We start from the raw sequence: 14403 nt of genomic DNA, 5'->3' as shown, positions 1-14403 counted from the left end.
ATGTGCCTATGGTAATTTTGCCGTTGTAATTCGTATGTGTGCTAATTTACATGTTACATTACTGTGTTGCTGTGCCACGTGCACCAGGGGGGACAGGCCTCGCCAGGCTTACATGCCTTTTGCCCTCCCCCTCAAATACGTACACATGTTTGGAATAAAAAACTTCCTTCCTTCCTTCCTTTCTGCATATGGCAGGTTCTCTCAGGTCATGAAAGGCAGTTTACCAATACCCCTCAGGAGGAAAGTATACCACAGCTGTATATTACCTGTATTCACCTAGGGAGCAGAAACGTGGAGGCTAATGGAAAGGCTTCAACTTAAATTATTAAGGACAATGAAACGAGCTATGGAAAGAAAAATGATAAGTGTGACATTAAGAGAGAGGAAGAGGGCAGAGTGGGTCAGAGAACAAATGCAGGTTAATGACATCTTAGTCAAAATCAAGGGGAGTACCGTATTTACACGATTGTAAGTCGACCTATTTTTTAAAATTTGAAAATCCGAGGTGGGGGGGGACGGCGACTTACAATCGAAATGAAAACATCGCACTATAAGTAAAGGCGAGACAAATGAGATATCAGGCATGCTATAGCGCGGTTGCATTTTTGCTGCATGGCTCCGTCGCATCGCTCTTAGTGCCGGCCTTGAGCAGCTGCTATGTCAACGTGCAGAACTGGCGTCCCCTCCCTGCACGCGCAGGCGGCGGTCGATGGCGGCTATCGATAAGCAGGAAACTCGCACCCCACACGTGGCTGCTGCCTGCGGCTGCTGATAAGCGGCGGCGGCCCGATAACGGAATCGCATTCCACGGGAAGCTCAAGTGCCCAACAAGTTTTCTTTTTACTTTAGTTGGTCTAAAGTTGGTCTTCCATATTTTGGTGACATAATAGACGTAAAGAAGAGATAATGAGTGCTAGCAGAAACAAGTAAAGAGATAATGAGTGCTTGCAGAAAGCACCGTGGTCCACTTGAAAAATGTCTGTGCAGAAGAGCCCGTCAGACCTGCTGCTTCAAACAATAAGCGCAGAAATGTTGTGGTAATGCCCTACCTCCACACAATCAGCCATCGTCTCAAGAGAGCCACACAGAGCGCTGGCGTGGATGTTGTTTTCACGGCTCCCAACAAGCTTTCCACCCTCTGTTCCAAAGTGAATAAACCGCTGGAACCCCGAAGGTGTAGCGTGACACACACTGACCAATATGTCCGCTGTGATTCAGGAATAATTTACTCTGTCCCAGTGTCACGCGGGAAGAGGTATATCGGTCAAATGGGAAGGGGTATCAATATCCGACTCCAAGAACATCAAAACAACGTTAAAAGTATAGCCATTTCTGGGCACCTAGCTAAGCCCTGTAAGAAGTGCAAAATCACAGAAAACAGCCCTGAAAGAATGTGCACCCTTGACTTTAATCGCTGCACCACTATCGGCCGAGAACGAGATAGGTTGACCAGGGAAGTCGTCGAAGCCCTCAAAATCCATTATGCCGGTGAACAATGCGCGAGCACTCCATCCCCTTCCTTGTCAAAAAAAGAGCTGAATTTTCTGGGTGACTTAACGAACACCTAAGGTTTCTTTTGTGTCACATACAGTTGAATAATTCACTGATCCCTTGTTGGTACTGCCTTTATCTTGTTTTATCCTCTGCAGCGTCTTACAAGATTTTAATGCTTTTAATTTCCCCCTTTTTGGGCATGTTTCTGAAGCTTTTACCTTCTTCACTTTATGTGTTCACTTGTATATTCTCCTCTGTGTCCGTCATAGTTTTAATGCATTTCCCGCCCTTTTGAGTAATTTTTCATTGGTTTTGTTTTTGTTAACGTTACCTGCCCACCTTTTCGTGGCTCTTTACAGAGTCTTTTTATCAGTTATTTTTCTTCTGTTCCTGTTTTTTGCCATCTTCTGACGCGACCACACTGATTGCCGTTTATCGCTGCAGCCGCCCTGTTACCCACCCTCTCCTGTTTTACATTTAAGCGTCTTTCCATCAGAATACAATTTCAATGGTGAGTCAGTGCTCGTGTGTGTCATTCCTTCATGTGTCAGTGTTTTATCGCCCTGTTTCTTCCCTTAAAATGTCTGTGGGTGGTTGCCCAGTGGCATTTGGTGATGACCAAGGTGTTAAGGAAGCCCTTTTCACTAGCTCCAGGAACAGGCAATGCTAAAGGCCCCCAAAGAATGCACACCTCACTTGTGGTTAGATATGGAGTATGTGGATCAACGTGCTCCATTAGTGCTTGGACCCGAGACGTTTTTTAAACTGCAACACTCCTCCTGGCAAGGACATGTGTCCACTAGCCATGCGTTTTGTGAACTGCATGCAATGTGCAACAGAAGAAGTGGGTTTCCAGACACACCTTGGAGCGAGCAAGGATCCAGTCGCGCAGCTGGCGCTCGGTCAGGTAGTAGGCCTTGACGTACGCATCGACTAGCTCCCGGTCCGGCAGGGGCTGGCGCTGGGTGCGCAGCTTCTCCACTTTGCTCACAAACTGCTGGTGATCCAGCTGCATCTGGGCACGGCCCTCTGGGGTGCACCGCTTGGCCTGCGAAAAGCTGATGGAGGCACAAAATACAAGAACGGTGATTCTGGCTTTGACAATGCCAAGCAATTGAACTTGCTACTCAAGGGGCACCACTATGGATTAAACATAGCCCGCTAAGCAGTTCCGCCGCACTGCAAGTCCTATGATCAGTACACTGATCTTTTTTTCCCTCTATACATCAATATGCCCGGCTGATTGAGTGCCCAGTATTAGCAGTTATTCTGCATAAAAACTGTCTTGATATGCATCCATAAGCGTTTGAAACTGGCTTACAAAAGAGCACAAAGCTGGATGTGTGAAAATGATACTATGCCGCAAGACAGCATAGCAGCTGGTTACAGCTGTGTGGTCCGGCTCCAAGGCCTTTGTATCCATCTTATGCATAATGGTGATAGCACTGGCAGCCATTCACTTCGACGCCACGCACATAATTTGATTCTAAGCCCGCCTGTCGAAATTATATAGGAGGAAGAATAGCGCCGCTTGTCAGCAGAATTTTAGCAAATGCGCAACATAGCTCAATGCAGGGAACAAAACAATTGGTATGGGTGCCCGGACACCAGGGAATAGAAGGGAACGAGACTGCTCACACAGCCGCCCGAGCGTCTCTCCCCCGGAGTTCCACTGATTTCCCAGACTCTGTCGGGACTCCTGTACCGAATCAGCTTACCACATATGCGGATCTGTGCCTCAGTAGTCTGCCTGGATAGAACTGAGGAACAACACCTCAGAAGGCTTCAAACGGGGTCGTTTTTAAGCCCTGCTATTCTAAAACACATAGACCCAGCTTTTTCGGGGGTACTGTAAATTTTGTGAGATCTGGGCAGATGCATAACCTATGGTAGGGGCCTGCCAGAAAAATCCGCAAACAAAGAGAGTAAATCAACCAACGAGAGAGGGCTGGGAGGCGACCTTGTCCGGCTGCTTGGACCTGGAGTCCCAGAGGGCTCTGGTCCAAAGAGCGCGGGCAGTGGCTACCGCCAATAGTGTCCCGGAATGAGGACTACCACCCAGGCACGGGAGTGGTGAAACCCTTGACTCTCCTGTAAACCCGCCCCAATGCATTAAATAAAGTTTTACCACCACCGCCACATCACTCCCAGGAGACAGCTTGCACCATACATCCTACCGCAGGGATAAAAATTTATGATGGCGTTTCCTTGTGGCCAATCGTTGACAGCTTTGTCGCGGTGCTACACTCTGATTTCTCGCTGATCAACCCAGATCTTTGACGCAAGACCAAGGAAAGTGCAACTTCGTGTGATGTCATATACATGTCCAACTGGTGAGCACTGCTCAAAAATGTTGCAGTGTTTTACCACGAGCCCATGGGCGTAGGAAATCCTGCGATTTCTTTGTCTGAATACTCCGAACCACAAGAGCATGGTACAATCAAGCGCAAATACTGTTTGAAACTGCAAATACCCTACTTTCTGTGGCATGGCCTTCGATGGATGGATGGATTGATGGATGGATGAATAAGGCTGAACCCTTGAAATCGGGTGGTTGGTCACGCCACCTAGCCATGACTCGGGAAATTTCACTCTTGTCTTGATTTTAGCCATCAATCAGATAACCTTCGCTTGGTTACTTCTACCCGATTAAAATCTACTTTCCCTTCACTGTCCTTAAACCTCAATGCTTTGAATAAATCAGCCCCGCTGCTTTCCACTGTAGGGTGAAGCCCTTTAGAGAAAAGTATCAAGTGTTGAGCAGTTTGCTCCTCTTCTCTACATGCAACGCTCAACGTGTCTACCTCGTGGTACCTGACTCTATATGTCTTAGTCCGCAAAACTCCCGTCCTCGCCTCGAACAACAAAGAGCTTCCCCTACAATTATCATGGATATTTTGTTTGGCAATTTCCTGCTTAAGGATCCTGGATGTTCCCAGTGCCAATTTCGTCAGCATCCCTGTTTTCCACAGAGCTCTCTCTGCTTATTTAACCTTTTTCTTAACCTTGGAACCTACATGTGTGCACCACTTAGTGTCGGCTTTTCACCAATGCACGAACCAACTATTCACATCTAGAAGGCACTGGCTTGTGGCAATACCATGCAAGGGCTGCACCCCCAGCCAGTAATTAAAATGTTAGCCAAATAATTGTTTCATTTTGCCTGTGTGGCGCGTTCTGCTGTTCTGTTCTGATAGAGAGCGATGGCATAGAGGCAAGGCATCCGCCTCGCAAGCAAGAGGACCGAGGTTCTAGTCTTGGTGCCATGCAATTCTCCATTGGGTTTGCAAAAAAAAAAAATAAACTCCGCATGTCGATGGAATTGCATAAGCAGGCCTGGGGTGTGGCCTGACCTCAGTGTCGGTTCTGCTGTTCGCCTGGTGTCGTTAGGCCTAGTGTGTTTCACATCAAAGCTGCAGCTTTAAATCTATCAGTCTATCATAAAAGGTCTACCCTTGTTACCAGTTTACCATTACATTATAATCCAAGATTAGAATTGACATATAATTGATTTTCGAACGTCCTTCAGCAGTGATGTGCACGGAAAGGCAGGCCAGGCAGAAAGCCACCTCACACTTCTGGCCACCTGTTGCCGTGAAACACTGCATCATACCGTCGGCCAAGTCTAGTACTGGATCTTCAGAGGATCTTACCTAGATCATGCAACCTTTGCCAGTAAACTCTTTTACTCAAAGCGGTTAATTTTCGCCAGTCACTGCGCAAGCATCCTATCATGATCAATTTCATTGCGCATGTATTTGACCTCCTTCTGTGAAGACCTCCTTCTGTATAAATTTCCCTCCTTATATTTTCTTTTTTATTCCAATAAACTGATTCTGATTCACCGAAGCTGCGCTAATCCATCATAAAAATGTGTGCTGGAGAAAATTACGAGGACACTTCAGCTTCACCTCACGGGTAGACACGATAGCACCTCCTCCTCCTTTTCCCTCTTTTATTCTTTTTCTTTCTCATTGATTGCCAATCAATCACATTGCTGGTCATGGTCATCTCTTACAATTAATGATCACATTACTGGTTACCAGTCACTATCTACGTCATACTCATACACACCATTTGTTTCGGTACAATGAAGCACCATAACACTGCCTTTCTATTACGTGCAATATCTGATGCCTAATTGGCATATTAATGTTTTTTTGCCAATTCAACTACTATAAGATCAGCACATATCCCAAAACGCTAAGTCACACATACCACAACAGATTCACTAGGCGCTATGCTTGCACCAACAACCCTTTTTTGCCATGTTGTGTTGATGGCACTATTTAGTTTCTTGAAGAGCCATATGACGCCATGCCGTATCACCGTGGTCATCGAATCTTTATTCCTCAAGCAGTGCCCTTTGATGTGCGGAGTATATGCTCGCTCCTTGTGTGCTTCCCAAAATTTTGGTGTTTGGAAAGGTGGGGACGTTTATGCCATAAGCATACTCAGATTTTCCTTGTGTAGCACGCAGAGGGTCTGGGCTCAAGCCCCGATGCCGGCTATTTATTTTTCTATGTTCTGATTTCAGGAATTCTGGTATTTTACAGACTGACAGCGGGTGACGCCGGAACGAGCTCCTCACGCTATCGCATATGATTTTGGGGGAAAAATGCCAGTCCTCTGAAAGGACCGCACCCTGTCAAAACAGCGAATGTACTATGTTTACACGAGTACATACGGTATATAACTTCTACTGCAGTGTAACAAAGTTTGCTCCGAATATACCACGTCACATGCTTTGACTTTGTTAGACGCTGCACCTGAAATACATCCATTGAATGATATGCTGCAACAGGGCAGTCGCACGAGCCGGAGCACAGTTTCAACTTTGTTCTCACCAGAGTGAACCTTCAGTGCAGACCTGAGGTAACTGCAAAAGGACTAGGTTTTGGTGCAATTTGGTGCAGTTTTACCACACCACGCAAAAATCATCAGCTGGGGAAGCAGCAAGTAAATCCATGCAGAGTGCACAATGCAACAAGAGGCAAAAAGTTTTCGTCATTAAATTTAGTGCAAAATAAATAAATCCCACCCTTCAATGAAGGTGCGGTGGGCGATGCGGACAGCGTGCTCCCACAGGATCTCTGTCACCTCAAGGGGCAGCGGGATCTGCTTGGCCACTTCTGACAAGCGCATCAGGAACAGCTGCAGCTCCTAGAGAGTACATCAACCGCCTGTCAATACCTCAGGGCAGCCACTGCATGCTGGGCAGCATGGGAGAGCAGAAAATGGCATGCAATTTCAAACACACAACACCATTCCAACACTTCAGCTTCTGAAATGCTGGAGGCCACTAGCCCACAACAGCCAGCCACAAAGGGTGCAAACGTCGCTGTGGAAACCATCCCATGTGCCAAATAAAAAATGTGCAAGATGAATGTGGCGGCATTTCTTTTTGCATATTGCACAACACCCTTAGCTCTTCCGCTATGCTTCTGGGCAGGCTCAGCCAAGTTGCATGAGTCAAGCAGATGGTCCCATATCAGCGCGACTCGCAACTGCTTTTGCATAACAGCCATTGCCAGCAGAATGACACAACCATGCCAGAGTGGGTCCGACAACCTGCTGGCCCATCCTGTGGACAGGAGGTGTACCTTCTAGTGATCTCCAAATCAATGCAACACATGCAATCAAGAAATCGGCTGTGAGTACATTCCTTTTGCACTTGAACAGCATGGAACCGGCCATACAGTTCACCACGGAAGAGGAAGTAGATGGCCGTCTGCCTTTTTTGGACGTTCTGGTGAAACGCGACGGCCCTGGAATATCATTCAGTGTATTCCGGAAGAACACGCACACTGGCATGTACCTCAACTTCAGTTCCGTACACCCGACCTGTCATAAGAAGTCCGTTGTTGCCTCGCTTGTCCGCCGATCGGAGAACCTCTGCTCTATGCTGGAAGAGAAAAAGACAGATCTGGACACCGTTCGCCGCGACCTGATGGCTTCGGGCTATCCCAGTTCTTTTATAAAAAAAATCCGAGAATCGCCTAGCTCACCCGCTGCCAGAGCAACCCCAGCGAGAGAAAAAGAAAAGGATTCCGATACCCTACGTCCCCGGAGTAAGTGAAAGTTTATCCCGCATATTCCAGTCGTACGAAGTCGACGTCGCACATGTACCCACGCAGAAGCTGCGACACGCATTGGTTACAGTGAAAGACAAGATAAAGAAGGAGGAGTTCCCGGGCATCGTGTATAGGGTTCCCTGCGCTGATTGCGAGCATGTCTATATCGGTGAAACAGGTGATTTTCGGAAAAGATTGCAGCAGCACCAAAATGATGTCAAGAACAAGTGCGTGGCAACAAACGCACTGGCTGATCATGCTATCTCCGAGGGCCATGACATCGACTGGGACGGCGCGAAGATAATCGGAAAAGAAAAGAGCAAGACGACAAGGCTTTACCTAGAATCTTTTTATATTCAGACGACAGCAAACATGCTTAATCGCAACGAAGGCAATCTACCCCCGATATACTCCCGCTGCTTGCGTCATACCATGAAATCTATATAACCTACCTTCACTCCTGTCTTTCTTTCATTGTGAACGAGGCCCCCGTAAGCCGGGGCCGAAACGTCATCTTTTTTTTTTTTTAACGATTGGTCCGCGCTTGAAGATTTTCCGCCATGAACATACCCGACCAGACGGGTTTCCGTCGAACCCTGGATTTCACATGCAATGCAGTTTACATATAAAGAGAGATCTTGCAACTATGGCACACTAGAGCACGAGAGAGGCAAGAGGTCTTGGTTTGCCTCTCTTGTGCACTGGTGCGCTATGCACTAGGCTCTTGGCCTCCTGTGGGCCCGCGTTCCAGCGGGTGAATGCCGACATCATCGGACCCCTGGAACCAGCCTCGGGTAGGGGCCACAGATACGCACTATGTGTCATTGACCTGTGCACGCGCTGGCCGGAGGTTGTGTGTCTACGTTCACTCAGTGCTAAAGCAACCTGCGACGCCCTCCTCACGGTGTTCAGTAGGACAGGCATCTCAAGAGGTTGTATCGTCGGACTGTGGAACAAATTTTACCGCGGAACTCACCCAGGAGTTTTTAAGAAAGCTGGGGTGCTCCCCTCGGTTTTCGACACTGGGTCACCCGGAAAGTAATGGGGCGGCAGAACGCTGGAACAAGACGTTTAAAAACATGCTCTACCATGTTATTCAGAAAGAGGGGAGGAACTGGGACAAGTTTGTACCTTATTTGCTGTGGGCATACAGAGAAGTGCCTCATGATACGACGGGGGTGGCACCTTTTGAGATGTTTATGGAAAGCAGCCGACCGGCCCGCTTAGCATACTAAAGAATACCTGGACAGGAGAGAGTGAGTCTCCGGTAAGTTTGGGGCCTTCGCCAGCTCAGTACATGCTAGAACTGAAGGGACGCCTAGAACGAGCGGCTGAAGTCGCAAAGGCCGTAAGCCTGAGGCAGCAAAATGCGTACACTACACAATTCAACAGGCGAGCGAGACTTTGGGGAAGAAGAGACAGTCTTAATATTCGACGAACAGCGCCCAGGCAAAATGTTCCCGAAATGGAAGGGGCCTGGCAGCGTAGTTGAAAGGTACCGAGACCACTCTTATTTCGTGCAAATGCCGGACGGCGGAAGGAAACTAGTTCACGCAAGCAAAATGCGGCCCTATATGAGCAGGGTAATGAACGTGGGCGTAATGTTCGAGGGAGACAGCGCGTTCGGAGAGGTTGAGTACGCGCCCCGACGGTCAGCAGCGCGGTCGGCGGAGGGTCGTTTGCCACGAGACGCGGTTGCCCATTTGTCAAAGCATGAGCGAGACCAAATCCTGGGAGCGGAACACGAGGGGCTTTTCAGTGACCGGCCGAGAGTGGCATCGGTAAAGGAACACGAAATTGTGCTGCAGGAGGGGTTTACACATAAGGGTCCCCACCCTTATCGCGTACCTGCGAGCCTAACGACCGAAGTGGGAAAGCAGGTAGACAAACTGCTGGCGTTGGGTTTAATCTTTCCTTGCGAAAGCCCGTATGCTCACCCGCTGGTTTGCGTGCCTAAGAAGGACGGCACTGTCAGGATGTGCGTAGATTTCCGCAGGCTGAACGCCGGGACTGTAGCTGACGCCTACCCGATGGCGCTGCAGCAGGAGCTGATAATGAAAGTAGGGAGAGCGAAATATATTACCTTGCTGGACCTTCGGAGGGGGTATTGGCAGGTTCCGCTAGCTCTATCGGCTCAGCTGCTTACCGCTTTCACCTGTCACCGGGGTCAGTTTGCGTGGAAGGTAATGCCGTTCGGGCTCAAAAACGCCACGCAGACCTTCCAGAGGGTTATGAACGGGCTGTTGCTCCCGCCCTCGGACCACTGTTGCGCATACCTTGATGATAATGCCGTGTGTAGCGAGACGCTTGAAGCGCATGTGCGCCATCTTAGAGAGGTGTTCAAGACGCTTGAACAGGTAAATCTCAAGGTAAAGCTGGAAAAGTGCCAAATACCACGAAAGTCCATTCGGTACTTAGGGCACATTGTTGGTTCAGGGCAGCATGCACCCGACCCAGAGAAGCTGGCAGTGATAAGGGGTTGAAGGCACCGGCAACGAAATGGGAACTCCGCAGCATGCTAGGACTGTGCGGGTATTACCGCAGCTACGTACCAAACTATGCCGAGGTGGCACGGCCGCTCACAGAGCGTACCGGGGAAAGGATTCCAAATAAGATCCCATGCTCGGAAAAAGCTGAAAGTGCGTTTCGACAGCTCAAGGCTGCGCTCTGCGAAGCGGTAGCCTTGGCTACTCCGGACCCCAATCGATCATACTGGCTGCACACAGACGCGTCTGCGTTTGCCGCGGGAGCCTGCCTTTCACAACGTGCTGAGGACGGCTCGGAACGGCCGATTGCATTTGCGAGCCACAAGTTCTCCCCTGCGCAGACCTGCTGGTCTACCATCGAAAGGGAAGCATTTGCAGTGATTTGGGGACTCAATAAGTTCGATCACTGGCTCTTCGGTGCCCCTGTCACTGTTGTCTCTGACCATAATCCCCTTGCGTACCTTACACTTAGCACACCTCACGGCGCGAAGCTGACACGCTGGGCGCTAGCGCTCCAGCGGTACAACGTGGTGGTGCAACACCGGAAGGGTAGCGAACATGCCAACGCTGACGCCTTGTCACGCGTGAGTAATGATTGCTGGGATCTGGAAAGTGGCGCTCCGCTGGCAGCGGAGCGGGAAGGGGCTCCCCTTGCCACTTCTATGTGACAGCCACGAGAGTGAATTCTGTGCGCGAATGTGTGTTGGGCAGAGTGCGTGCGTGGTTGTAGGTGGACTGGATGCAGCCTAGCAACTTGGACTCCGTTTGAGGGCGCCCAGCAAGCATGCCACCATGTGTATTTGAGTGTGCACGTTTTTTTTTTCTCTTCCTTTTTGTTACCTGGATATTCATGTTGTTCGGTCCCAGCGAACGGCGAGGGGCCTCTTTGCTGACAAAACCAACCCCCCCTCCCTGTGGGCGGTTTCGGGGCTGTTTACGATCCCTTCTTGGGTTATGATTCTACAGGTGCCATTTGGGCCCCTGGTAAAATCTTGGGAAGGGCGTGTAAAGGGATCGGACGTATCGCGGTGTCATTAGGACCGGTCGTCCGCTCGTCGTCTCCCTGAGGCGGCCTCCTCTTTGAAACTCTCCCCCTCCCCTTCGGTGGCGGGCGGCGGCGGGGCGCCGCACTGAAAAGGAGCGCCCTTGGGGTCAAGAGCCCCTGACAGCGACGGTCAAGCGCTTTGACCCTCGCATTGTTCGGTCCCCTCGTCAGAACGGCGCCAAACGCGATGCAACCTTGCGACAAGCATCTCGTGAAAAGGGGTAAGCTCGTCAAGGAGGGTCGTAAATAAAAACGAGCAGACGGGCTGCACCACGGAAGCGCCCCGCTGTAGTCCGATGACAGAGCTAATTGCAGAACAGCTTCAGTCAAGGGAAACCGAGAGTCAAAGGAAACCGCTTGCACGTGCGGGTACGATGTGTGGTTGTTTGTGCTTTTTTTTTTTCTTCTGAGGGAGAGAGTACGAATAATACTGTGGAAGTATGGGGTGTGGCACTTAAACCTGGTGGGCCACTCGTTTCGAGGGTCCATTCCCGAAACCTATTTTCTTATAGCGATTTTGATGCTCTTTTCCTGCTGTGTATTTTAGGGAGATGGTTTTTGAACCTTGCCGAAACTGGAAGGCGTGCCATGCAGTTTGTAAACCAATCATGAGTTAGTTTGTTGTGATTGGGTGATGCAAGGGATGGGCTGGGCCTTTAGGTCTTTAAAACCAGGGCCCGGAGCCCTGGAAAATGTTCTGGGCTAAGGTCAGATGTAATGCATCTTCGGCTATGCCGAGTAGGGGCCTCCCCTAGTGTTAGCCAGTTCCACCTTTTTGTTCTTTAACCTTTTTACCGTTTTCAATCTGTCTCATGTATATCAAAGTGCTTGCAATGTAAACATTTCGTATAATACAGTCAATTCATACTCCCCTTAACGCCTGCATTCTGAGTCGTCGCAATACCGTCTACGACGGAGCACCCCTGGTGCGGAAAAGAAGTCTGCGGTCATCCAACAGAGCAACCGTCTCGGGCGGTGGGCACCTCTGGTGCGGAGAAGAAGCAACTCAAAGAACCTAGTAAGGTCTGCAGCAAAGGAAGAGAGCTTACGACGAAGAACGTTTAGTCCTCCTAAAACGTAACCTCCGACATCCTCCTGCGCAGCTGCGAAAACTTGCCTATACTACCTTAATTCAACCTAAGTTGAGTACGCTTGAGCCATACGGGACCTGGACCAAGCTACACCAAGCCTACTTCATAGATAACATCAAATCCCTGCAAAATCGAGCTGCTCGTTTCATTTTTTCAGATTACTCAAGTTACTCATGACATACAGGCTTGCTGTTTGATAGAAAAGAAGCAAAATAATGTCTTACTTTGATTAACTGTTACGCATGCACAGGCCTCACAATGAAGTTTGAGAACTAGATTGTTTTAGTTGCGCGCGCATGCATGAGTGCTTGCGTGTGTGTGTGTGTTGTCAACCATATCTACGCCACACCAAGTACGGCGCTCACAGGCTTGGTGCGTGCTGTGAGACTAAGCACGGCACAGGCAGTCCTGCTGCAACAGCCTGCCACGCTGGTCACTTTTTCTGGCACTCCGCTCTAATTCCCGACAATATAAAAGAGGAAAAGAACGAAGCCAGCAGTGGATTGGCGCGTGGGTTCCATATTTCGATGGATGATGAAATGCAAGTATGCCTAAGGGCTCTGTGTGCACGTTAAAGACCTCTATTTACCAGGGGTCCTATCCACGTCCCACATAGCCTGATTCACTTTGGTAAGCCGCAAAACCAGACAATACTAGGGCTGATAAATTTTGAGTAATACATATAATTAACTGAGATCAGGGCACTGAGAAAACAGGCCAGTGAGTTGCAAGCGATACCAAAGGCAACGCATTACTAGTGGGAGGTGTGGCCTTTCCCGCAAAGCCGTATCGGTTGGCTCTGACGCTGTCAGCACACAGTCGGGTGCACTTCACTGCAATGCAAGCACGGTGCACTTCTGCACTGTAGCAGACGACACAAAACACTGCCTCCGGTCTCCTGTGCGCCTGCGCCGCTTAGTTTTGATTAAGGCTGTGAACTGGGCGCGTTGGTACTGATTCATATTTGAACAGCGCACTAAAACTACGGGACACAACGAAGAATGGACACCACAAGCGCTGTGGTGTGTCCATTTTTTGTTGTCCGGTAGTTTTATTGCACTGTTCAAATATGAATTAGTTTTGATGTGCGGCCGCGCTGGATGCTGACGCTCCTTCGCGGAGCACGGCCACGCTGAGCTATGTTCACACATAATTTGGATGGCCCTCTACATCAGACGTACCCAGTCAGTCGTTTCAGAGGGACCCTGAAATGATTTTGATGGGCATATTCTAGCGCAACATATCTGTAGAGGTGATCTTTGTAGGTATTTCAGTCAAATTTGAAAGCTTTGCGTGGGCCCTATAATTTAGAAATATCTAAAAATCGCTGCTCGTAGTAGCTCGCAACCGATTAGGGCTACACACCACATCGCGTGTCCCCTTTCCCCGATGATGTCAGTGGGCAGACTGGGTGAGCTTGAAGGGGCCCACTGACGTCATTTTGGTATGAGACGCACAATGAAGTGTGTCGCTCTAATCGGTTGCAAGCTACTACGAGCAGCGATTTTAAAGACTATTTATAAATTATAGGGCCCACACAGAGCTTTCAAATTTGACTCAAATACCCACAAAGACCACCTCTATAGATCTCTTGCACTAGAATATGCCCATTGAAATCATTTCAGGGCCCTTTTAAAGGGACGTCAGGCGGACACTATGAGTCTTCTATGGGATACGTCAGAAGGACCCGGGACATAATTTTCATGGGTAAGTCCAGAGTATCTCACCAACTAATCTAGTACATTGGTCTCAATGTTTGTCCTAGGAGTAGCCACAAGTAGCCAAATTCAATTTGATATGGTCATGAAAATTTGGAGAATGACAGTTCCTCCATGCATGGGAGGCACGGCCACTAGCACAGCTAGGCCAGCATGCCTGCTAAATCTGAATCAACATTTAAGATGGTAGTCGTTTCCCACTTTCATCAGTGAACCATGTTCTGCATGAAAAGCATATTGTGTGCTGCCTTTGCATTATCTGCAGCACATAGTTATGTTCTAAGTGATCCCAGCAGCTTGCTCGGCGGTCGTCGAACAGAATGCTCGCTGCTGTGGGCCGTGCTCAATTTAAAGCTGATAGCGAACTTTCGAGATAAAGCATGCAAAGTTACTAGAACATTCTGGAACAATGTAGAATCAGCTCTGCCTGGATGCGATCAATCGAGATAAATCTGGTCGCGTCTTGCATCGCAAACAGAGCGATAAAGCGGCGTG

General features: G+C 49.0%; 1 protein-coding gene across 4 annotated transcripts in view; it reads right to left on the bottom strand.

The window, feature by feature from the left end:
• The window catches only part of Vps50 (vacuolar protein sorting 50), a 262379-nt gene that overhangs the window by 14160 nt on the left and 233816 nt on the right, over positions 1–14403 (bottom strand). For all 4 annotated transcript variants that reach the window (XM_077657052.1, XM_077657054.1, XM_077657053.1 and 1 more), the window contains 2 exons: positions 6536–6657; positions 2357–2552 (listed from right to left, as the gene is read on the bottom strand). In XM_077657052.1, coding sequence (XP_077513178.1) covers positions 2357–2552; positions 6536–6657 — 318 coding nt within the window. The remainder of the gene's footprint in view (positions 1–2356; positions 2553–6535; positions 6658–14403) is intronic.

Source organism: Amblyomma americanum, chromosome 3 (genome assembly GCF_052857255.1).
Source record: "Amblyomma americanum isolate KBUSLIRL-KWMA chromosome 3, ASM5285725v1, whole genome shotgun sequence".
In the NCBI taxonomy this organism is placed as follows: Eukaryota; Metazoa; Arthropoda; class Arachnida; order Ixodida; family Ixodidae; genus Amblyomma; species Amblyomma americanum.
Note: the sequence above shows the minus strand (reverse complement) of the source record. Positions and strands in the feature narration are given on the sequence as shown.